Genomic DNA, 25525 nt, shown 5'->3' with positions numbered 1-25525 from the left:
CGACGCTGACGATGTATTACTATATATCTCCTCACCCACACGATCCCTCCATGCGTTACTCTATATCCGCGCAGTGTTTGGTCCAGTATCTGGGTAGGCCATTAACTGGGATAGTAAAGTAAAGATTTATTGCACAATTATTTAAAATCATTGCAATATGCAAGAATACAAAAGGACGGTAGTAAAAACACTCGAGGCTGTTAAAAAGTAAAACAGTGAATGGGTGGGAAGGGAAAGTAAAAAGACAAGGAAAGTCAAAAATCAATTACTTGCAGGGAATTAAATTCAGGCTTGCACACAGGGAAAAGTCATGGAATTAATTTCGGTAATGAATTTGACAAAGCGGGTCGCTATTTGAGGCGAATCCCCCCTCATGCATTCCTCAAGTGCTTCTTGGCATGTCCTAATACCTAGAAGGAGCCAGATTGGTCTCAGCCAGAATATTCTTTGTGGCCGCAATTGATGGCAAATGCACAAAATGTAAACTAGGTTTTCCTCTCCCCGTTTGCAAAACCGACATTGGGAGGAGGCTCCTGTCTTATATCCTTGCCCAAACTTGTATGCTTTCAGCGGGATTAGACCAAATCGAAATCTCATTAGCTGATGTTTAATATACGGTTTCATTGCTGATGCAAGGTAGGATGGGAGGGTTTTTCGGAGCGTATAATTTGGCAGCCCAGGTACAGTGAGAAAGCTTACGTACCAGTTGTGTGTCCGATTGGTTTGAAAGGATTTTTGCTTGCTTGATTAAGAGATTTCCTTTCATTTCGTTGGGCAGAGAAGAAGACCATATATCCCCCGCTTCGAGCAATTTGAGGCAGAACGTTAGGTATTTGTTCCATGATGTAGCGGTGTTGTTGAGGACCAGCCATATACAGCTCTTTAGTGTATGAGAATTTGCTTGTTTCGCTTTTAAGCAATATGTAACGAATCTTGCAGCCATAATCCAACGCATGGAGGATAGAGAGAATTCTTTCCGTATTTGGGCATGGGAAGTCGAATTTGGCAGTCGAAAGACCCGGCGGTAACATGATGATTGCGCTCTATCAAGCCAGTTATTCAGTTTGTCCTTGAAGATGAATGCTCCAAAGGCAATTGTGGGCAGAAATTTAACTGGGATAAGTCCGTGCTATACATATTACATGGAACGCCTCGCGTCTTGCAAAGGACTGCAAGGTTCAGATAGTCACAGATAGCATTAAGTACCTTGGCATACATGTAACATTGTAACAAGACACATTTTTTGCACTCAGCTTACAAGCCCCTTTGCAAAAGCTGAAGCGTGACATTAAACATTGGAAGGCACTACCACTCACCCTACTGGGTCGAGCGGCTCTTTTTAAAATGATGGCCCTGCCCAGGTTTCTGTATGTCCTACACAATACGCCATATCCAGTCCAGGACTCATACTTTAGAGCAGTAAATTCAGAGGTCGCTGCTCTACTGTGGGATAGCAAACCGGCCAGAGTGGCAGCAAATAAACTGGTGCGGAGTTGGTATGATGGCGGGATAGCCCTGAGTGATGTCGAGCGAACAGTTCAGATATTTGCAAATTAAACATGCAATAGAGGCAGCCCTTCCTTCTGCTGAGATGCTTCCGGAATCATCCCCTTTAAAGGACCAACTGCTCATAGACTATCTGTTAAAACGAGTGACCTCACTAACATATAGAAAAATCATCAATAACCGGGCAGACCCACTTGAGCAGCTCAGGGAGTCCTGGCAGTCAGAGGTGGGAGACATGGATGACCCTCACTGTCGAGAAGCGATAGCATCACCTAAGGAGGTGGAAATCTCCTCTAGACTATGACTGGTGCAGTTTAAAATATTACGTAGGACCTATTACACACAGGTTGTTCTACAAAAGATAGGGAGAACTCCTGACCCGTGTTGTATGCCACTCTGTGGAGTTGTAGGTAACTTTTATCACACCTTATGGGACTAACTCGTACCATATTGGGAGGCAGTGATAAGAACCATCACAGAGGTCACCGAGAAGCATGTCCCGCTAGAGCTTAAATGTTGCTTCTTAATGTCTGGGGGCCTACAGACCCTTACCACGCCGAACGCCAATAGGCAACAACAGGCATATAGCTAAATGGAACATAGCGCAAAAGTGGGGAGTAGACACCGTACCAACATTAGTGAATTGGTGTAAAGATATGCATAAAGTCATGGTAGTGGAAAAAGCCACATTTATTAATGGGAAATACCCCAAAACATGGGGAAGAGTATGGGGTAAATGGAACATATTTATAGGGGAAACATCTGCACGCTCCGGAAGAAGACAGCGACTCGGACGAGGACATGTAGTAATAGTAAAAGCATATGTGCGCCAATGTAGAAATGTATGTCGATTGTATGTAGAGAAGTAACATCAAGAATGTAATATTGTATATGCAGATCACTGTTGTTTTCAGTAAAACTTTAATTAAAAAAAAAAAAGGTAGACACTACGATACTAAATTTAAGAATACTGACCATGGCTTGCAGATCCACCTGAGGATTCCAGTCAGAATCGTATAATATCACCACATCAGCAGTTGCCAAATTAATTCCAAGGCCTCCAGCTCGTGTGCTTAGCATAAATATGAATTTGGTGCTATCTGGAGCATTGAAGGTTTCAATTGCTTTCTGAAAAGAAGAAAATAGGGCAAAACAAAAGAACACACTCATAATTAATATTTAAAAACGTTCACAGATTTCTAATCACACCGGCACATATCACATTATGTTGCTCAATTTAGAATTTGTGACACTGTTAAATATGAAGAAAATACAAAATATCTGAAAAAGAATACAGTGTATATTATCTATAAACAAAGATACAAGAGTTGCAAAAAATCCACAATATCACATTTTCTAGAATCCATAATGAATTCCATGCCTGAAGTAAAAATGTGACTGCATTAATACATTAAAATTGAAAACCCATGTTAAAAAAACAAGCATTGGCATAGCCAATAGGTCTAGCTTATGGGACCTTATAAGTATTTAGTTTAAACCAGAACAAGAGAGTGAAAAACTCAAAAGGGTGAATTCGAGAACACAGAAAGCCCATGTTCAAGAGAAAGCAGGGATGAAAAAACATGCATGAGTGATATAAAGTTGTGGTATAGGCGAAGCGGCATAAGGCTTAATCCAGACTAGGAACCCTCAGTATTCTGTATCCCCCGCCCCTATCTTTGATAGCACCGGCCACAGGGCTGAGAAACTTTCTGGCACATACTATTTTACAAATTATGCAACTGGAAATGGTTGTAAAAGCATGAAGTGTAGATTGCACACCTTAAATATCCAGAATCCGAGGTGGGGTTGTTCTGGTCCTGCAAGGTTTTCCTATCCATGGGGCATTGGGAGCAGCTCCATGGCTGCCACATGGGCCCTCTGCGGCCAGCTCTGTTATCTGTTTGCATCGTCTATCAGACTTTTGTTCTGGTGGCTGACAGGTTCCAGCACAGTGGCCAGGCCAGAGAAAGTTCGATCTATTTGGGGGATCAGTCATAAATTCTAAGCAGCAGGCTCAGGGCGGCTGGACCTTTCTTTAATGACAAGTAATTCAATTTAATATCCGTGTTTTAAATCTGCAAACTGATGTCGCCTGCCTCCCATAAGGAGGCAGCTGTGTGTGTTTATATATATATATATATATATATATATATATATATATATATATATATATATATATATATATATATATATTTTTTAACTAGTGTGAAGCCATGAGCCTGCACGGCCTGTGGTTAACCGTGGAGAGGAGCGAGCGCTCAAACATAAGATCAATTCCGAAGATGACAAACAGTGAAAGCATTTCCTAGCAGTGACAGGGCCACCAGCTGGGATGACTTGACTGTTTTGGCTGTTATCTTCCCATTCTTGATTATTCTGTTTGCACTCTGTTATTTTGTACTGTACCAGTTTGACTGCGGTGTACCCGGTGCATCCCGAGACTGCAATAGGATGAGTATCTTGTGCCGCCGGACATGGGCGGTGCCAAAAAAAACTCAGACTACGTGTGTTTGGACACGTATACTTTATTGCCCACCGTTATGGGTCAAGGTTGTATGTCATTATAAAAGAAAATAGCCCTGGAATCCCACCGAGCCAGTACAGCAATAAAAAATTACATATGATGTATATTACTGTATGTAAAATTTACAATTATGTCACCAGAGGCCATGCATGGCCCGCACTGACTGTTTCAATAAAGGCTCCAAATTCAATCGGAGCAAGGTTTTTATATACAGCACGCCAGATAACGTTGGTGCTCTTTTGGCTATTGTCCACATATATAAAGTCATGTATAATTTATAAGCCCATTGTTGCGTGATTAGTAAAAAGGAGTCTAGAAACCTAATGAGGCATGTTCTAAAGCATATTTGTCAAAAAGCATAACCCCAAAGAACCAAAGGGGCCCATGCTTCTCCCGTCACAGGATTATAGCTCGGAGTTCAAAGGAAGAAACAAACAAGCACGCGCGCCTCGCACTGGCGGCAGGTGGGAGGGAGAGAGGTGGGGGCCTGCGTGATTCCCTTGCGGGAGGGAGCTAGGGGCCCCATGTGTTTGTAAGTTAATTACAAACATATGTTGCCAAAGCTCGCTCCCGCAAGGGAATCGCCGTACGTGCACGCGTTGCCATTGAAGGCAATGGAACGCGTGCACGTTTTAGCCTGAAAAAGGCAATCAATGGCTACAGGTCTCTTTCCTATGCAGCGCATGCGCGCTGTGTAGGCGAGTCCTAAGAACCCCTGAGAAAGGATCTCTCAAAACTAATAGCTATAAGAGCTGATTAGAGAACTGACTTGCATACACAATCTCTTTGGAATGCACAAGGCAAAATACAAGCTTGGAAGTTACACAAAGCGTAGAGTTTGTGCCTGGCCAAAAGGAGTGAGTGGAAAAGATGGTGGTCAGATTATCAACAGAATAAGCTGATCTGAAGGCACAGTGGCCTGTATTTTTTTAATAACCACATTTTGTTTGTTTTAACAGTGATCAACGGCAACCACCAACACGTATAATTTCCATTACCCGTGACAGAGCATGGAACATAATGCCAACAATTATAACCAACAATAAGATTACATCAACAATCCATGATAAACCTACCATCCACCCTATATCTTATCATGTTTTTGGGGCCAGCCCCTTGCTTTATAGATCGTTTTTTTCCTGGTGAGCACGCCAGTCCACCCCCTTTCTCCAGGCTCCCAATGTAGGGGGTTCCGGCAGTTTCCAGGCAAAGGGGATGTCCTGCTTTGCCACCAGGGAGGCTACGCCTATGAACGTCTTTTCAGATCTGGGATCCCCAGCTCCCTCCATGGCCATCCTATGGCCTAAATCGATGCAGCTACACAGTAACAGCAAACCATTTTTAAAGTGGGTTGGCTTCCCTTCACTGTCACTCTCCAGCCTGCCAATGTTGTTTTGATTAACCCATGTTTGAATGCTGACAGGCGTTCCTAGATGTGCCCTTCTTGGACTGGCGCTGGAGTCCAGAATGTGGTACTGCCCCACTCTCCTGCTTCCTGGACTTTCCACTGTTGAGGTCAGGATAGCTTCACTGTCACTGCTGGCCACAGCCGAGAATTAATCACTAATTTACCATGGCACCATAATGCAGACAATGGAATGCTGTTCAGATCACCCTCCGAGAACAATGCAGCAACTTCAGGTAAACAAATCAATTGAAAGGGCTATTACTGTCAGACTGGACAGTGCAGCACAGCAGATTGCACTGGATGAAATCCTCCACTAACAGGGTGGCCTAGGCCATGATGTGGCATTATGAGTCATTATTAGTCATGGGTGCAAGCACTGTAATATATTCCTTTTTTAATATATAACATAGGTCCCGCAGAAGCTATGAAGACTAAATGTTTCCCCACTGCGTACCTATGGGCCCTCGCTGACCGAATATCCTCTCCTCGTTCCCATCATCACTGAATATCATAGTACATTGTAAGACCAAAACTTACCATGTTCTTAAAGTTATGCCATTTTAGTATATTGTGAAGATTTTCTCATTTTTTTGTCAATTGTTTTAAGGGATGAGTAGCCATAGAAATACACCTTCCAGTGGTTAGTCTTGCTCACTGCACTCACTCGCTGAACAAAGTTATAAACTGAATTCTATCATACAAATAACTCAAACTAAAAAAGGGAATCCTGCCTGACTGTTCCAGCTTTCAATTTGACTATTTCTAGGGATACCATATTTTCCATATGGATTTTTACTTCAAAGGGCTATTCTCAACATACCAGATCATTCTTAACCCTAAAAGGCTTGCTTTCTATGCCGGGACAAGGACATTTTGTTCAAACAACATCAATAAGCTATAGTAGCCGTCCCTTCTTACCCGCTGCTGGGCATAGATTATACATTCCTGCAGACTCTCACTCCCATCAGACAACCTTAACTAACTTGTCTAACTCGATATGCACTCACTGTTGCAGTGTGTAGACTAATCCTTATGGCCTTATCCTGTTAATATTTCAATGTGGCGTTACTACATCCCTTATCATTAAAGCAACTTGGTATCTAGTGACTGATTGATCTTCTGGCAGAATGTTCAGAGCTTTTCTATTGTCAACCCTCCAATCTCAACATAACAACACATTAACAAAACATAAAATAGAAACATCATGAGAACCTTCTAAAATAATCTAAAGGATCCCTCAGCTCATAAATACTCAAGCTGACACACCAGGACTGATCTACTACTATTTGTGAATAACTCAGAGGCTCTGCAGCTGGTACCGTAGAAGGAGTTTAGTGTAACGAAACACGCAAACACCCAAGAAGGTTATATGTATCTATGATAACAGATCAGTTATAATGCAGAGGTGGACACCTAAAAAGTCCAACCGCCCGATTCATCAAAGAAAATAGCGCTCGCAAAGGGCCAGATTCTGAGAATCTGGCCCTTTGCAAGAGCGATTTTTGCATTTGGGATTCAGCATCCCAAATGTAAAAATCGGTAATTGCGATCTCGCAATTTTGCGGGGAATTACATTTAAGGAATCATTATTTGTGATTCCTTAAATGCAATTCATCATCCAATTTTATTTTGCAAATTCGCAATTTCTAGCCGCAATTTACCGCGAGGTCAGACCTCGTGGTAAATTGCAAAAACTCAGAAAAATGCATTTAAATGCATTTTTCTGAGTTGCATGTTACACACACACATGTCCTTTGGACATGTGTGTGTGCAACACCTTTGTAAAATTTCATTTGAGGGGTGCTACAGGGTGTCCTTTGGACACCCCTGGCACCCTTCAAATCGCTATCTTATTTGCGATTAGCAAATTGCTAATCGCAAATAAGGAATACTCCCCATTCATTCCTATGGGCCTTCTGGCCCATAGGAATGAATGGCGAGTTATTCCTTATTTGCGATTAGCAATTTGCTAATCGCAAATAAGGAATATGTAGGAATCGCATATCTTAATGCAATTTCTACATAAATCCCGTTTTGCGAGTCCTTAATAGCGATTCGCTATGAATCGCTATTAGGGCCTCGCAAAACGGGAGAATGATGAATCAGGCTGCAAGTGTCCAATCTTGCAATAGATCTCTTCTCTGCTGAATATGTTAAACTATTTCCTTATTCTGTGGAGGAAAACCTCATTGTGATCAATACATTCCATCACCTAGAAGGCATGTCAGTGCCCCTGAAACATAAAATTATTGCAGCCTTATGCAAAAACATATTTGATGATCCAATAGCCTTGCTTAATTACAAAACAACCTCACGCCTATGCATCATCAGCAAGCTCATCAAAAAGCAAGCAATGACAGCTTGAAGAGTAAGCAGAACATAACCACAAGCTTCATGACCACAAGTCCAGAATTAGGCCCAGGAGGACCACTGAATTTGCTATAGCTAATAGAAATGAGGATTTCCTAATGTCTGTTGATGAAAATAAGAACATAGTAATTCTAGGTCTCAACTTCTCAGCAGCCTATATTGCTATTCATCTAAACTTTCTGGAACAATCTGAAAAGTGTGCTCTAAGTTCTGGACTAGCAGAAAAATGGATGTGATTCTTACCCACTGTCATATTGAGGGCTACACGTTGACAGAGTCCAGAAGACTCTAGGAACCTGGGACTACCAGTTAATCTGTAGGTCACTGGACACCACTACCTCTGTGGACATGCAGAAGACGGGAAGTGAAGGAGACAAAAGACATTCAAGGGTAAGGCAGCACAGGGGCTGTAGGTGTTACAACAAGGTCATCCAGAAGAAGACCATGGGCCTGATTACAAGTGGGTCGCTTCAATCAATCAGTAGATTTGAAGAGTGCTTCATGTCACCCACGAGGATATCCAGGCGCTGGCGGGTCCAGTAGATTGGCCAAACAGCCAGGTCTTCAGGGACTTTCAGAACTCTGGAATAGATGGGGAAGTCCGGAGATGAAAGGGTAGCTCATTCCATGTCTGCGCTTCTACGTAGGAGAAGAAGGGAACTCCGCATTTGCTACGTCGGATGCAGAGTGTGAGGGTTAGAGAAACGGAAGCAGAGCAGTGGTGTCTGGTGGGCTGATGAAATTTCAGGCAGTGGTTCAAGTTGGCGGTTCTGCAGTTTTGTAGGGCATTGTATGCATGGGTCAGGAGCCTGAACTGAAATTATTTTTGTACAGGGAGTCAGTAGAGTTTCACTGATGAGGGGTGATGTGAGTTTGTGTAGAATGATCCAGGACGAGTCTGGCTGCAGCGTTCTATATGGTCTGTAGTCATCGAAGGAGGTGGGCTACAATCCCTTCATAGAGAGCGTTGCCGTAGTCCAGTCGGCTGGAGATCAGGACTTGGGTGGTGGTGCGTCTTGAGCTTTGGGGTAGTCATTTGAAAAGCTTTTGAAGCATGCAGAGGATGAAGAAGCAGGAGAAGGAGACTGAGTTGACCTGAGTCGTTATGGCTAGCTTGTTGTCCAGAATGATGCCTAGGATCCTGGCATGGTCAATGGGGACAGGAGTATGTCAGATTTCCGAGGGCCACCAGAATGTGTCCCATGGTGAGCTGTTATGAAGATCAGTACCTCTATCTTGTCTGTGTTGAGCTTCAAACAGTTGTCCTTCATCCATTTGGCGTTGTCTGTCATTCAGTTGTTGACGTTGATCATTGTCTTCGGAGTGGATGAGTTGTGTGTTGTCAGCACAGGACATGATGTTGAGCCTGTGTGTTTCAACTATGGAGGCCCTAGGTGTCATATGAGTGTTGGGAGGGGGGACTGAGCTAGGATATTTGGGGTATTCCACAGATGATTTCCTTGGATTTGGAGGCAGGGGGGGTGGGAGGGGGGGGGGGGTTTGGGGAGGGGAGTTGGGCTTTTTGAGCACTTACGGTGATGAAATAGTCCATCCATCTGAAAGCATCTCCTTAGATGCCTATATCGTGCAGCTTTGTGATGAGTGTGTGGTGGGAGATCATTACAAAGGATGTCAAGAGGTCTAGGAGAATCAGAGCCACAGTCTCTCCTCAAGTCAAGAAGGCTAGGATGTGGTTGGTAGCTTTTATGAGACCTGTCTCGGTACTGTGGTTGCTCCGGAATCTAGATTTGGAGTCGTCGAGAGGGAGGTTCCGTTCCAAATGTGAGGAGAGTTGATGGGTGATGGCTTTTTCTAATACTTTGCCCAGGACCATTACGTTTGGTTGGTAGTTGTTGAGATCGCTTGGGTCTGCTAATGGTTTCTTTAGTAGGGCATTGACTTATGCGTGTTTCTATTCCTCTGGGAAGGTGGCAGTGGCAATTGAGGTGTTAAACAAGGTAGTGAGTATGAGGCTGATTCTGCCGGTGCCTAGGTTGAAGATGTGGTGAGGGCATGGGTCGTTTGGGGCCCCTGAGTAGACCAAGTTCATGATGGATGCGGCGTCCTATGGGGCCAGTTTGCTCGATGTGGTTATTCAGAAGTCTGTGCTGTTAGCAGGATCAATGTGGGGCTTGAAGAAGTCGGTGGCCTTGGGCTGGGATTTACAGTTTCTGTAGATGTTGGCAATCTTGTCATGGAAGAAATTTGCAAGGTTGTCAAGAGGTAATGTTGTTTGTTGCAGGTGAAGTGTTGCAGAATTCTTGAAGAGTTCTAAGCTCTTATTGGAGCTTGATTCAGTGCAAGAGGATTCAGCTTTTTTCTTCCATTCTCTCAACTGTATGGGGTAGAGGTTAAGGGCTGTCTTGAAGGCAGTCTTGTCAGTTGTGTCCTTGCTGATGTGCCATTCCATTTCAAGTTGTTTCCAGTGTTGTTTATTGGTTCTGAGGTCTTTGATATACCAGCTAGCCTGCATGGTGGACCTTCTGTGGGTATTGTTGCTGAAGGGAGAGATACTGTTGGTGCAGTTGGTGATCCAATTGTTGAAGTTTCTGACGGTTTGGACTAGGTTGTTGGGAGGAGATGGGGTGGGTGGGCCTGTGGGTATTCATTGTCCTTTGACGCTTTGCTCCAGCTGTTGTGGGGGGCGTTGGGCAGTCTGGGGGCGGAGGTTCATCAGCTGGTGATATTGAAGTGGGTGATGGAGTGGTCAGTTCAGATAAGTCCTGTGGTGTGGCTGTACCTGATGCGGTCGCTGGAGGTGGAGATGGGGTCTAGTGTGTGGCATGTGGTGTGCGTAGGGTTGTGGGTGAATTGGGTGCATCCGATGTTGTTCATGCTGTCGAGGTTGTTGGTAGTGTTGAAGTTATTATGGTCGTCGAGAAGAAAAGTGAGGGTGCCGAGGAAAATGCAGCTGTTGGAGTCTATGTCAAGGGGACCAATGAAGTTGGTGATAAAATTGCTGAAGGCTGAGCTTGGACCTGGAGGAGGGGCGGTGAGAGTGCCACTGATTGAGGTTTTGCTGTCTATTTGGAGTTTGAAGTGGAGGTGTTCCATGGCTGAGGTGATGTCGTCATTTATGGTGGTGCATTGGATGGATTCCTTGTGTATGATGGCGATCCCTCTCGCAGGTTTGTTGATGCAGTGGCGGTGGGCGATCGTGTATCCTTCAGGAACTGCGATGAAGATGTCGGGCGCAGAAGTGGAGTTGAGCCAGGTCTCAGTGAGGAAGAGGACGTTGGGTGTGAGGGTGGAGATAAGGTCTTAAATCTCAGTAGTGTGTTTGCATAGTGAGCGTGTGTTGAGAAGGATGCATGCAAGTTGGTGTTTTTGTTCAGGTTGTGTGCGGTGTGTCCGGTTTTGATCTGTGTGCTTAGGAGTTTGGTTCCATTTAATACATCTGATTACTACTGGATGCGTAAAATACCTCAACTGTCATTATATTTGGGAAAATCAAACATTATTTACCATTTTTCCCCACAAGCTGGTAATAGGGTTTATTTATTAGACGAGGTAAGTAACGTACCCAGTGTTATCATTATCAGGTGCGATAAATAACACCTAAACTCATAATCAGTCCCCTTCTGTATCACAGAAAGTATGGAAAATAAAGATTAGATTAACAATACAATCCTATCACTGCTGCAAATATTGTGATGTATCTGGACTTTTTATAGAGGTCAAGCTGCTGATAGTACTTGTGCTCAAGTTTGGGGATTACTTTTTTGCCATTCCTCAGAGTTACCTTGTCACTGATGTGGGTTGTTGAATGTTGTTTCCTTTCACATTTGGCTGTTTGATGCCAACACATAGTTGCACCTTTCCATCAGTGTCTGGCTTGGGAACCACAATAATGGATATACTCATGCAGTTGACCATCTTGATTCCTCTAATAATATATCAGCTATGATCTCTTGCAGTTCTTGTTGCCACAACCTTTACAATTACAATGATATTTTTTAAAAAACCAGATAGTTTATCATCTTCGCTAAGACAGTGAAGAGCTTGGAGTACTATGAATTGTTGGATATTCACCTACCATGTACAAGATAGAAACTTGGATGGTAAATATAAATCAATCTTCTCTATATTTTTTAAGACAAGAATTCAGTGTTTCTCAGAAGTTTTAATAGGTTGCAGATTACACAAGCACCAGTTCTTTAATTGACCTTTAAATGTCTTGCCAGTCAGATATTCATGGTCATTAACGTTCCATTTTAATGCTCACCCCCACATTAACTACAAAACCCCTAAAACCTCTACGATTGCCAACTTATCCAGAAAGTTGAAAATGCCTTTTTGAAGTTCCTTCTGGCCGTTCCGGCTAGCACCTCTGTTTATAATTACGACAGTGAACTAGGTGTTCCAGTTATCTCTGACATTATTAAAGCTCAGCCGGCTCTTTTAAGGCATAGGATCTGGACTTCAACCAGAACGGGCCTTAATTGTGATATAATCAGAGATAGCATGAAGTTGGATCAGGCTACCAAGATCTCCTGGTTAAAATATATCAAAAAAGTTCATGCACGATCTTGGTTATCTAAATTTCTATAATAGCCTCGAATTAATAAACTTTGTCTCCAGGAAGGACTTCAAAAGAATTTGTATGACTCATCTGGAGGCACATAGATTTATTCTAGAAGCACATAAACCATCAGTACAACAGCATCAATTGATTTTAACTACCTACACGATACAGCCGGATATACAGTATAATTTAACTGGTATGATAGATATGTTCTGACCCGTTTTAGATTTGCGAACTTTTATTGTTTGATAAGTTTTACCTAAGTAAACAACTGGTCAAAAAAGTTATGCTGTTGTCCATGTGATAATCAATTCCAGCAATCATCAATGCACGTAGTTTTTTCTTTAAATTTTATAAAATGCAAAGGAGGTGGTTTCAACCAATTTTACGAATAGGGGGTGGCCTCAATGTAGAGTAGCGTTCTTATTTTTGCAATTTTTAGATAATCAATGTTTTACCAATGCAATTGCTGTTTTAAAAAAAAGTAAACTGAAAACTAGGAAGGCTATATTGTTTTAAAAGTTATTCAGGCACATGTTTTTTGATATCCTGTGATGAACTTAAATCAGTGTGGCATTGATCTCATTGTAAATTTTTGATTTTGATGCTTTTGTTGTTTGTTTACAAATAAGATGTTTTTTATGTAAGATGTGTTTTTCTTGCTGTGTCTGCTTTTGTGATTTTACATGCATAAAATCGAATGAAGCTAATTCTGTTCTGTTCTATGAAGTCAACAAATTTCACTTGGTCTCTATAACTTTACCAAGGATTAATAATTTTTTCAGGGGCACACAAGAAAGAGACATAGCAATTATTTTGACGTATGCACCAGTGTTGTGCGTAACACACCTTTTAGTCTTGTGCACATTTTGCTTGAATATTCACCATTAACATGCCTGCCGGAGTTTGAATCGGCTGTTGAGTGTTTGCTATGTGCCTGATTGACCCAAAAATAGTTGTGGTGCTGTTTCCAAAGTCTGCTGCCTGACTTTAAAATGGCCACCCAGTGTTTGCTAAGAAATTGCTTGGTCTCAAGAAGGTTGGTCTGTTAAGTCTTATGGGGACTACCAGACTTTAAATTGACTGCCCATCTTGCTCTTTTCTTGTAACAGTTTGCATTCTGTCTATAAACAGCTGTGTTTTGAATTAAAAGAGCAGTTCAGGGATTGCATGCTTGAATCATGGAGGCAAAAGTGTATCGATGGAGGAATATAACATTAAGACTGTAATCCGTACCTGTGTCAGTGTGGTCTTTTCACCCTGCATTTTAAACCCAACAACATTCACCCTGTGGTATTTTTAAGTATGTGAATTTAAGGAATGTGCATGTGAATGTACCCTATATGCAGCTTACTATTTATCTCTAATACAGTTAATATTGGAACAACGTCTTGGGGCGTGCTGCTGCTGGGGCCCAGGGGAAGGCTTGCCTCCCTGGGCCCTGTCCTGACCCTGGATACCTGGAGGATTTCTCTTTGGGACCCTTCTGCCCTCTTCACATGTGAGGACCTTGTTGCTAGGACCCCTTTTTGCTTCAGGGCCATTCCCTGGGACTTTGTGCATTTTGTGCCCCCCAGCACCTCGTGAACGCTTTATTTTTACTTCCTAGCAGAGCGCTGTCTTTATCCCAGGGGGAAGCGCTTCTGCAGTTCACTAGCAGCCCTGGGCTGCAAATTACCCTGCACTTTTGGGCCGAATGCGGGTGCCCACCCCGCTTATTAGAGCGTTTTGCGGGTGACCAACCCCGCAGAGGTATTCCAGTATTCGAGGGTGCCTAGCCTCGTTTCTGCTGAGATATCACCGCCACAGCCATGGGCAAACAGGACGTCAGGCACCGTAGTGCCTGACGGCGGGCAGGACTTCCAGTTTCAAAAGGAAGTCCTGCGCCTGCCGCCAAAAGAGAAGGAGAGAAGCTGCACGGGAGAAGAATGGCACCTGCGGGTGCGGGGCTCCCATGGTTAAGGGAGAGCCCAGCAGGCGCCACCCAGTACAGCTCAAAGGCGGAGGGGGCACGAGGCACATTGCTCGTGCCTGCCCCCACCGAGGCCAAAAGTTAAGAAATCGCTGCAGATGGAGCGGAGTCCCCCAGAGAGAAGCCCGGTGAGTTCAGAAGGGCTGGGGGGCTCCGTGGGGGCTAATGTTGGTGCCTGATAAAGGCACATTGCCAGTGTTGCATTTAGAGTGGGCCCATATGGCAGTGGCCCGCTCCATAGTTCGTAATCCACTTCCTGGGAGCCCCCGTGGGCCCCACAGTACTCGGGGGCAAGTTCTGCTTTGGCCCTGAGGTATTTAAAGTTCCTGTGAGGGGCTTGGGGCCTCGTTTGTCCACAGAGCCCAGTAGGCCTTCCCTGCTTTTGGTCCCATTTCCCTTAGAGCCTACGTGGGCTATATTTATTTTAAAGGCCTGTGTTCTTTCCCCGCAGTCCACTGAGGGTCCCTGCCTCATTTTTCATTTGATTATCTACAGCTGCCCAGCAAGTAGTGAGCAGCTGCACCGTTTAGGCGCAATTCTCAAGAGAGTCCTGAGAGGGACAGAAAGGGCACAGAGGTGCCAGGCCTTCCACAGCTGCACAGCACTTTGTGCCAGCTGCATCGTTTAGGCCCCCATGTTATTGTTCTCAGCTGGCGAGCAACTAGTGGGCCGCTGCAACGTTTAGGTTGTGCACAGTGGCGCACCCTTGACTTTCGCTGCCCTTGGTGGCTTGGCACGAGCAGACAGGCTTATCTCAGAGGAAGTGTGCAACGTATATATGAAAACACCTTGGGACCCGTAAGTAAAGGGTTCTGATAGGGTACCCTTGAGCCAGTTTTAAACATTTTCTTTGCTGCACCTTTTCTATCACTGTACTCAGTCGCCGGGTATAACACACCCTGTCACTACTGCGTTTCACTTTTATGTTGTTTGTCTTCCCCCTCCCTATGCTCCATCCTGTGCATGACGCCAAGGTGTTTTGTAAGCAGACCCTATGATGAAGCATGACACACACATTTGTGTGTGAGTGAGGGCATTTTATAAATACATAATCCGTGCCACTGCGTGTTAATCACCTGTTCTACTCTCTACCACTCTTGGTGTTATCAACACACACAGTAACACATTGAAAACACTACAAATGGACACCACACAAGTTAAAAAAAATAAGTAATCTTTATCTAAACCTAAACAAGACCAAATGACAAAAATCCACAATACAGCGATCAAGATATCCTTAAAAATAGGTTATTTACTCAAATAAAGTTTGTAGCAACAAATAACTCCGGCTGGAGTTATTACGACGTCCTGATAGATGAAAATACCAAAGTACGGCACTGACTGTGAAGTGCGCGGCATCAGGCGCGGAATCAAGGAGACCCCCACAGAACGGTACCTTGGAAACTATGAAAGCAAAGATGGTGCACGGCGTCAGGGAGGTGATGCTTCGTTGGAGCCGGGCGTCGTGGTTTACTTACGACCCCAGGAGTGGTAAAGCTTCAGTTCCTTACTGCGATGCAGGGGAGGTGAGAAGTTGGTTCCTTACTGTGTCAGTGAGGTGACGTCACGTGGCGGCGAGGCTGCGGTTCCTTACGACGGTGTGGTATCGATGGATTTGGGAGTCACCCACGTCGATTATCGGCTCTGTGTTGGTGAAGCGCCGGTGTGGGTGAGGTCGGGCCTGCGGTGCGAGTCTGGACAGTGTGTCGTGGATGTCACGAGGGATGTCCTCGGCTCAGGTGCAGGCAGCAGCCACGATGACGGCTTCGGATTTGATGCAGAACGGCGTTAGCAGGCGTCAGGCCTACGGTGCACGTCGGGGTGGTGCGTTGTGCTCTTCACGGGCGGTGGCCATGGCTTCGGTGCAGGTTATGGCGTCACTCGCAATGTCGGTGTTGCAGTTGTCTTTGGTGGCAGCTGAAACAGCAGTTCCAGATGCCGAAAGACAGAAGAAATTAAGTCGGCGTATCCCTGAGACTTCAGTACAGGAGACAAGCTTTAGTTGAAGCCCTTGGAGATCTTCCTTAAGCAGGGGATAAAGAAAACAGCAAAGTCCTTCTCCTTTCCTTGGCAGCAAGTAGCCACTGCAGGCCAACCCCAGACAGCAAAACAGCACAGGGGCAGTATTCCTCCTCAGCTTCTCTAGCTCTTCTCTTTCACAAAGGTTCCTCTTGATTCCAAAAAGTGATCTAAAGTTCTGGCCCCAATATTTATACTAAAAAATCATTTGTTCTCTGGTGGCAGAGAAGCCCTCTTGTCAGTCAAAACCAGTTCTGCCCTCTCTGGTGCAGCTTCCTGGCAGGAGGTGGAAACAGCAATGAGGAAGGCAGACCAGGCCCATTCAGGTGAAAGGAAATCTCCTCTCCCTACTCTAAATACAGCCGAGGTCTATTCAGCCCAGCCCTGACTCATCAGACTCTCTGGAGCCACTGCACCTCCCCAGCCCCTGACCCTTCAAACTTAGACAGTCAATCCATATCCTCGCAGAGGCACAATAGATGGCTAAGCACGAAAATACCTACTTTCAAAAAGTGGTATTTTCAAACACAGAATGTAAAAATCATCCTCACTAAAAGATGCATTTTCAGTTCAGGCATACTAAACTTTATTCTCCTACCTTGTTCCCACGGATAGTTATGTTTAAAAGATGTTATAAGCAAAATCCCCATTCTATTCTATGAGAACAGGTAGCCTTGCAATAGTCAAAAACAAAATTGGCCGTATTTCACTATTAGGACATGCCACTCACGCCAGGGCATGTCCTACCTTTCTCATACACTGCACCTTGCCCACAAGGGAACCTTGGGCCTGCCTTAGGGGTGACTAACATATAAGAAAAGGGAAGGGTAGGGCCTGGCAAGTGGATGAACTTGCCAAGTCGACATGGTAGTACTAGACGGCCCACAGATACAGCAGTGGCAGATCTGAGTTACATTCACAGGCTGCTTATGTGGGTGACACAATCAGTGCTGCAGGCCCACTAGCAGCATTTGATTTACAGTCCCTGGGCACACACAGGTCACTGTACTAGGGAATGAATAGTAAATCAAATTTGCCACTCATGAAACCACCAATCCATAGCAACAATTTACAGGGAGAGTGTTGGAGTTGGCCCTTTTGGCAGGTTCACCCCTGAACGTTTTGCCTTTTTAATATGACAAAATGGTAGTGATTTCTGGTCTCTGCACACTTTGGCACTGTGGGCCAGTGTAAAGTGCGTGCGCTCTCTGAGTGCGTGTAGTGAGATTGGCCTGCCCTCCCATAGGAATGCATGGGGGATATGAGTGTCCATGGTAATTCCTGATTTGAGAGAAGTGCAGGGGCGAGTTTGGTATGTTCGAACTCTTGAGATTAAATGCTGCGCAATGTGTGCACAGATTTATTGTGACTAGTGGAGAAGTGCCACTTTTAGAAGTTAAACACACAAGATGATGGACGGAATGTTGCACAATGGGAAAACATTCACCCCCAGTCACAGATCTGGGTTTAATCCATCGTTATTTTGCTCACCAAGCCACCCCAGTTCAGACATGGTCATATGTAAATCAGTCTTGACCCTGTTCCTCATTGGAACAGTCCAGTCCGAACTTCCAAGCCATGTCTTCCCTGGACCGGAATTAAGAATCCTAGGACTGGTTTCTGGCTATCAGCTGTCTTCAGCCAGGATAGCTTGACTCCAGTGGCTTAGTGAGCACGGGACCCACGTCTGGGCATACCCTTCCCACATAGGGTGAACAGCAAAACACACAAAATGATGGACGGAATGTTGCACAATTTACAAAGAACAGTGGTCCCTATATGAGAAAAATATACAGAGAAAAAATGACCATATACTTAATAAGTAGTATGTCTTCCGTCCGTCCGGACAGGATTTTTATTTTTTCAATAGATGCAAAATAAAGTATTTCTTAGAGAGAATGTCAAGCAGGCACAGCCGTGACCCTCAACATACAAAACACAACAAAGCAACAATGTAAGTAAGGCAAACTAATTAATCTGCGTACTTGTACCTCAGTAAAGCAGACATATAATGTAGAAAAAACCACTCCATTGCAATTTTTAAGTTTTACATAAATTGATCGCATATGGGGTTTAAAAGTCAACGACGTTTCGATGCCTATAGAAATACAGGCATCATCATCAGGACATGCAATGACATTATTGTTGTCTTGAACAAGAGAAATATTTTAAAGCCTTTTCATTACATTAACTTAACATACATTTTTATATTTTGGGAGAGAAAAGGGGGAAAAAAGAAAAAACCAAAATAACATAAGTAACAGGCATGTATCAGAGATCCTTAAGTTACAGCTTGTGGAAGTGCTTTTCAGTGAAGCATTCGGTTCGTGACACGTGGGGAGAAGTTTAAAAACATTTGTGATTTAAAATTGTTGGCGCAGTGACTATGAGAATTTTGAATATTACATGCAACGCTTCTTGTGGACTATGGGCATGTAATAAGGACGGTCATTCAAGTAGTTCCAACGTCGTGATGGTGAGAATATGACCGCGGTTTTCATGCATGGCAGCATTAGTTGGACTAGATTACAGAGTGCACGGTGTTGTTGGTGTGCGTGCGGCGACAGTGAAAAGAGCATTCTATCTCGGAAAACAATGTGATTAAAGAGATCGGCGCAATGACTATGGAGATTGTGAAGATTCCTGATGATTATAGGTGTGCCAGAAGGAACGTCGAGTTCGATCGGTTCAGGTGCTTATAAAGCCGTAATAGTGAAGAAATACTTTATTTTGCATCTATTGAAAAAATAAAAATCCTGTCCGGACGGACGGAAGACATACTACTTATTAAGTATATGGTCATTTTTTCTCTGTATATTTTTCTCATATAGAGACCACTGTTCTTTGTAATATGTAAATGCCCAAGGTCCCTATGCTATACCTTAAGGGTTCCCTTGTTTAGTTGAAACGGAATGTTGCATAATGGCAAAACATTCACCCCAGTCACAGATCTGGGTTTAATCCATCGTTATGTTGCTCAGCAAGCCACCCCAGTTCAGACATGGCCATATGCAAATCAGTATTGACCCTGTTCCTGAAGGGAACAGTCCAGCCCGAACTGCCAAGCCATGTCTTCCCTGGACCGGGATCAAGCATCCTAGGACCGGTTTCTGGCTATCAGCCAGGATAGCTTGACTCCAGTGGCTTAGTGAGCATGGGACCCACGTCTGGGCATACCCTTTTCACATAGGGTGAACAGCAAAACACACAAGATGATGGACGGAATGTTGTACAATGGCAAAGCATTCACCCCCAGTCACAGATCTGGTTTAATCCATCGTTATATTGCTCACCAAGCCACCCTAGTTCAGACATGGCCATATGCAAATCAGTCTTGACCCTGTTCCTAATGGGAACAGGCCAGCCCGAACTGCCAAGCCATGTCTTCCCTGGACCGGAATCAAGCATCCTAGGACCAGTTTCTGGCTATCAGCCGTCTTCAGCCAGGATAGCTTGACTCCAGTGGCTTAGTGAGCACGGGACCCACGTCTGGGCATACCCTTGCCACATAGGGTGAACAGCAAAACACACAAGATGATGGATGGAATATTGCACAATGGCAATGCACAATGGCCATGTTTTTGCACTTTTAGAAGTTGCCATTTCTGTGTGCAGTGTCTGCCTGCCTGATGTGAATTGTATGTCTGGCTTGTGATTCACAGGGGTTGGCTGGTGTGCTTGGCTCCAGGAGCCAGGATGAATCTGCCCGGTGGTGAATAGGGAGATCTGCATGCAGATGGGAGGGAGGAGTTGCACCTGGGACCTGAATAGGGCTGGGCCTCTCCTCTGCTGGCTCCACCCCCCTGTGGTGCATCTGATGTCCCTGGCCTGTCCCATGGTTAAGGGAGAGCCCTGCAGGCGCCACCCAGTACAGCTCAAAGGCGGAGGGGGCGCGAGGCACATTGCTCGTGCCTGACCCCACCGAGGGCAAAGTGAAGAAATCGCTGCAGACGGAGCGGAGTCCCCCAGAGAGCAGCCCAGTGAGTTGAGAAGGGGCTCCGTGGGGGCTAATGTTGGTGCCTGATAAAGGCACATTGCCAGGGTTGCATGGCATGGCAGAGGGCTGCTCCATAGTTGGTAATCCACTTCCTGGGAGCCCCCGTGGGCCCCACAGTACTCGGGGGCAAGTTCTGCTTTGGCCCTGAGTTATTTAAAGTCCCTGTGAGGGGCTTGGGGCCTCATTTGTTCCACAAAGCCCTGTAGGCCTTCCCTGCTTTTGGCCCCATTTCTCTTAGAGCCTACGTGGGCTAAATTTATTTTAAAGGCCTGTGTTCTTTCCCTGCAGTCCACTGAGGGCCCCTGCCTCATTTTACATTTAATTATCTACAGCTGCCCAGAAAGGAGTGAGCAGCTGCACCGTTTAGGACCAATTCTCAAGAGAGTCCTGAGAGGGACAGAAAGGGCACAGAGGTGCCAGGCCTTCCACAGCTGCACAGCACTTAGTGCCAGCTGCATCGTTTAGGCCCCCATGTTATTGTTTGCAGCTGGCCAGTAAGTAGTGGGCAGCTGCAACATTTAGGTTGTGCGCAGTGGCGCACCCTTGACCTTCGCTGGCCAGGCAGCATCCCTGACTTTGGGACATAGGAAGTTTGTGCCCCCTTTCTGAGATGGCCAGTTCGCCAGGGGGATGGTTATATTTATAGGGCACCAGGCCCTAATGTGATTTATGTGCTAACTATGCTTTTGGTGCTAGGAAATGTATTGTGTACAGTATGTTTTATGCACCCTATTTTGATACCTCTAAAATATGGTTTATGATTATGAGGTTGGTTTGCCTATTTTGGTTTGTGTTAGTGGGATTATACTTTACTGTGTGATTTACACCCCTAGTGTGATTTATACTTAGGTGGTTAGGGTATAATGTATTTAGACATGTAGGGATACTGTGCATAAGGTAGTTTATGTCACAGACTGATGCAAAGTACAGTGATTACCAGTGTTTACTGGTTGTACGTTTTATGACCTATTTTACTTGTAAGTTTTAGGATCTATTTTAAATTTTACCAAGTTCGCTTTGTGATGGTTCTGACAGTGGTCCATGTGGCCCTGTCAGGTGTACATAATCCCTTGTAAATATTGCCCAGTGACAGTTGGCACAGTGTACAGTATGTGTTACTACTCTAACGTGTGCCTGGGATGTTGTTTCTGTTGTGTGCGGGCGCAAATGCTTTACACATTGCCTCCGGGATAAGCCTGACTGCTCGTGCCAAGCTACCAAGGGGGTGAGCAGGGGTTATCTTTGGAGAGTAACTTGCTTGCCCTAACTAGAGTGGTGGTCTCTGCCTGGCTTTGGTGCAAGCCTCAGCCAACCAGAGATCCCATTTCTAACAGAGAGCATATGGACTTTAGCACTGATCAGCAGTGGTAAAGTGCCCAGAGTCATAAAACAAACAAAAACATGTCAGAATTGAATGCCACAAAGCCAAAAATCAGGGGATAAACCCACTGTAAAAGCCATGGCTAACAGTTAGGCATTGCATTTGTGATGTTGAAGGCCTAGCTTGGTCAGTGACTTTGTTGCAGTTCTGAAGTCTTGTTTTGTCTTTGACTCGGAATCTCCCTTTATCTGTGAATTGTCAAGAAACGGGTATACAAATATCTTGTTTTATCAAGAGTTGCGATTACTGCCATGCATTATGAGAAGGTTAGAGGAGCTGATTTTAGACTAAAGGGAGCACAGCATACTGAAAGTGGTCGTACCCTACCAGGAATCTGAGAGATTTTTTTGTGAGGACGGGAAACTGCAATGTGACAGTATGTGTCCTGTAAATCTATTGCACATATCCTACCACCTTTTTTTATGTACAGGTAGATTTGATGAAGAGCTAACATCCTGGAGGTTTCTTTTGGGATACATTTGTTGAGGAACTGAGGTCTAGAATAGGTCACAATTGCATGGGTTGACTTTTCTTTTGAAACAGAAAATATCTTGAGTATATTCCTTTGATGAGATGGCTTCAAGGGACCAATTGTATTGCTTGTTTTTGCAGCAATAAAATGTGTTTCGTATTGTAAATTGGGTAGATGGCAGTTTGACAGAGGTTTTGATGGAACATTTGTCTGGATTTATATATTTTCACTCTTCCAGAAAATAATTTACTGGTCCCCCAACAGGAGTAGGAAACTGCAGTGGGGGAGGAGGTGGGGTAGATCTTCAATGTTTGTTTCTTGAGGAATTTAATCCTCTGGAATGGAAGTATTTTCGTGGAGTGGACTTTCTTTTCTGAAACCTCTTCTGGTATTGCCTTTGCATTTACTTCTGATCTTGTTGTGGCTGGTATGGCCATCTATGAGTTTAAACACTTTCATAGTAATACTGTTTGTCTCTGGGCTTGTATTGTTAACAAAGGACTTTCTGCTCTTCTAATCCAATGGCTTTGAGAGTTTCTGCTTCGTTTTTCACTGTGACCATTTCTTCCTCAGTATGTTGTCCAAAGAGTGATGAGCCTGAGAATGGTAAATTCACAATTCTTAACTGTGAGTTAGGTTTTAATGAGGATAAAGAATGCCAAGATCCTCTTAATGAAATCCCATGACAGATTTATGTTGCTGAGAGTTCAATCCAATCAACTGCAGCACTGATGGATTGGTTTGAGACTAAAAGAACAAGTTACTTACTTTCAGTAATGATATATCTGTAAGAAACATTAGTTAGTTATAGATTTCTTACCTTAGAATTACCCACAGACGTCAGACTGGATCCGGAAAGTTTTTAGTCATCAGTACTTCTGCGAGTCAAAAGGTATCGTCGGTTGTCTCCACGTTCGTCGCTGGCGTTGTGTCGCCGGGAGGACGTTGCGGTAGCTACTTAGACACGGCGCTTGCGCGCTGTGGTCACTTCTGTACATGACTTTCCGCACCAGAAACGCAGAGCCATGCAACATACTGACCACTGTTGCACAAAACTAGGACCCTGAAAGGATATCCTTAACCCGAGAAATTAGTTCGCAGAACGGGAAGTGGGGCGGTAAGGAATCTATAACTAACATTTCTTACAGATATATCGTTACCGAAGGCAGGTAACTTGTTAACCTGTTATATATTCCTTACCTTAGAATAGATACCCCAGCAATACCAACCCCGGAGGTGGGTCTGCAAACCAAGATGACACCAGAAAGTCCTGGCGAACCGAACAGCCAAAGAAGCAGTCTCTCCGGACTTGGCTGTCCAGGCAGTAGTGTTTCGTAAAAGTGTGCGACAAAACACACGTAGCTGCCTGACAGATGTCATTGAGATTACATTGCAGATGGCGGGAGGCAGGTCAAATGACATCAACTGCCACCGCTCATTCTCCAAGCAAGGAGGTGGAGACTAGACAGGTTCAAGTGGAGGAACATCCCCTGTTGCTGCAAGATAAGATCCTCCCGATGAGGCAGACAGAGGGGTGAAGAATCGATGGCCATGTTGCGCAGCTCTGGATACCAGACTCTTCTTGCCCAATCGGGAGCCACAAGGATGACTTGGGCACGGTCAGGCCTGATCTTCTTCAGCACTCATGGCAGAAGTGATATAGGCGGAAAGGCGTACAACGGGGGGGATTGGGGGGGTGATCGGCATGAATGCGGTAGCAGTGCTGGGGGAAGTGGCGCCAGTGGAGGCATAATAAGGTCAACCGACGCCGATCCGGATCCGGGCTTGGATCCAAGGGGGCCTGTGGCGCCGGGGCTGACAGCGGAGAAGGCCTTGGCCCTCCAACTGAGTTCTTGCAGCCCGAAAACGCGCCAGCAGGTGCAGGCCACCCAAAAATGGCATGCATCACCTCGTAGAATGTACAAAGCTGGGCCGAAGTTGCTATGGGTCTAGGGAAGAGAGGAAAACTCAGAGTCAGCTCTACGGCTTCACATGTGGTGCCGCGGGAGGGGCACCACCTGCATCCCTCATCGGGTCAGCTGACCGATAAGGAGACGTCGAAGAGCGACAATGCTTCTTTGACTTTTTCTTGTGCTTCGACTTACCTGACCCCGAGTGCAAAGACTTTGATGACTTGGATGACTGTTGATGGCTCTGCGTCCGGTCCCTCGACCTCCTTCACGACCGGGACCTCGAACGGTGCAGAGCCGACTGCCGATGCTCAAGAAGCTTTCGGGACCGCTCCTGCAAAGGCTTCGCACCATGGACCGGCAGTCGAAGCATGACTTGAGGTCATGGTCCTGCTCCAGGCAAAAGAGGCACACGCGGTGCAGATCCGTAACCGACATCAGTCACGAACAGGATTCGCAAGCCTTGAATCTAGACTCAAAAGACGTTGACAAAGTCGTTCAAAAAGTTCAGTCAAAAAATGACTGGAGGTACCGCTGTCTGCGCCGGCTGTCGCGGACAATGAAAGTTCTGACGTCAGCGCGCGAGGGCGGCGTCTAAGTAGCTACTGCGACGTCATCATGGCGATAAGACGCCAACGACGAACGTGGAGCCGACCGACGCCACCTTCCGACGCGCAGAGGTACTGCTGACGAAAAACTTTCCGGATCCAGTTTGACACCTGGGGGTAATTCTAAGGTAAGGAATCTATAAATAACTCGTTTCTTTCAGATAGCCTTCTTTAACTATCTGAAATGGTCTATATAATGGTAGATCAAAGACAAAAGATTTCATAACATCCCATAGCTCTTTGTGATACTCCCCAGAAGAGCTGCTGCATTGGCATTCTTTAAGTAAATGGAAGGCGAACTACAGATCTTTTTCTCTTTAGTGTTCATTTTTTTGCTCTCTATGAGAAGGAGCCAGGGATTCTTGAGCAGAAGAATGCTTTCTTCTAACCTCTTTATATATGTTTGATTTAGATTTAGGATAAATTTTTTGAAAATAAGGTTCTTAGGAAGCATAGGAGTGACAGCTTTAACGGTTGCTGGGTTAAAAAATGTTTCTTCACAAATGTCCAACAGACCTTTAGGATGGGGCAGAACAGGCTTCGGAGCTGAAACTATTAGTTGTGGCATGTCTATTTCAATGTTCATTTTAATCGGTCCTCTAATTAAAGCATCCTGAAAAGTAACAATATCATCGACTGCAGATATTCTAGATGGTGACTGTGGTGGTCATGTTGGAGATAAGCATTCAATCAGTATGAGGTGATCTTGATCTGGGTCGGGAATAGGATGAATCCCTTCTGTTACAGTGTGTTCTGAGTGGCGTTGTCTTAATAGGTAAAGGAGACTTCCACTTTCTGATTGGAGACATGGAGGTTGACTTGACTAATTG

At 44.9% G+C, this 25525-nt stretch overlaps 1 protein-coding gene across 2 annotated transcripts in view; it reads right to left on the bottom strand.

Annotated features, from left to right (window-relative positions):
- SMARCA1 (SNF2 related chromatin remodeling ATPase 1) overlaps nucleotides 1–25525 on the bottom strand; it is a 2209746-nt gene that overhangs the window by 706969 nt on the left and 1477252 nt on the right. For both annotated transcript variants that reach the window (XM_086918497.1, XM_086918496.1), the window contains one exon: nucleotides 2482–2634. In XM_086918497.1, the coding sequence (XP_086774623.1) occupies nucleotides 2482–2634 (153 nt within the window). The remainder of the gene's footprint in view (nucleotides 1–2481; nucleotides 2635–25525) is intronic.

This window comes from Lissotriton vulgaris, chromosome 4_1 (assembly GCF_964263255.1).
Source record: "Lissotriton vulgaris chromosome 4_1, aLisVul1.2, whole genome shotgun sequence".
Classification (NCBI taxonomy): domain Eukaryota; kingdom Metazoa; phylum Chordata; class Amphibia; order Caudata; family Salamandridae; genus Lissotriton; species Lissotriton vulgaris.
The sequence above is the reverse complement of the archived record's forward strand: the minus strand, read 5'-3'. Positions and strand labels throughout refer to the sequence as shown.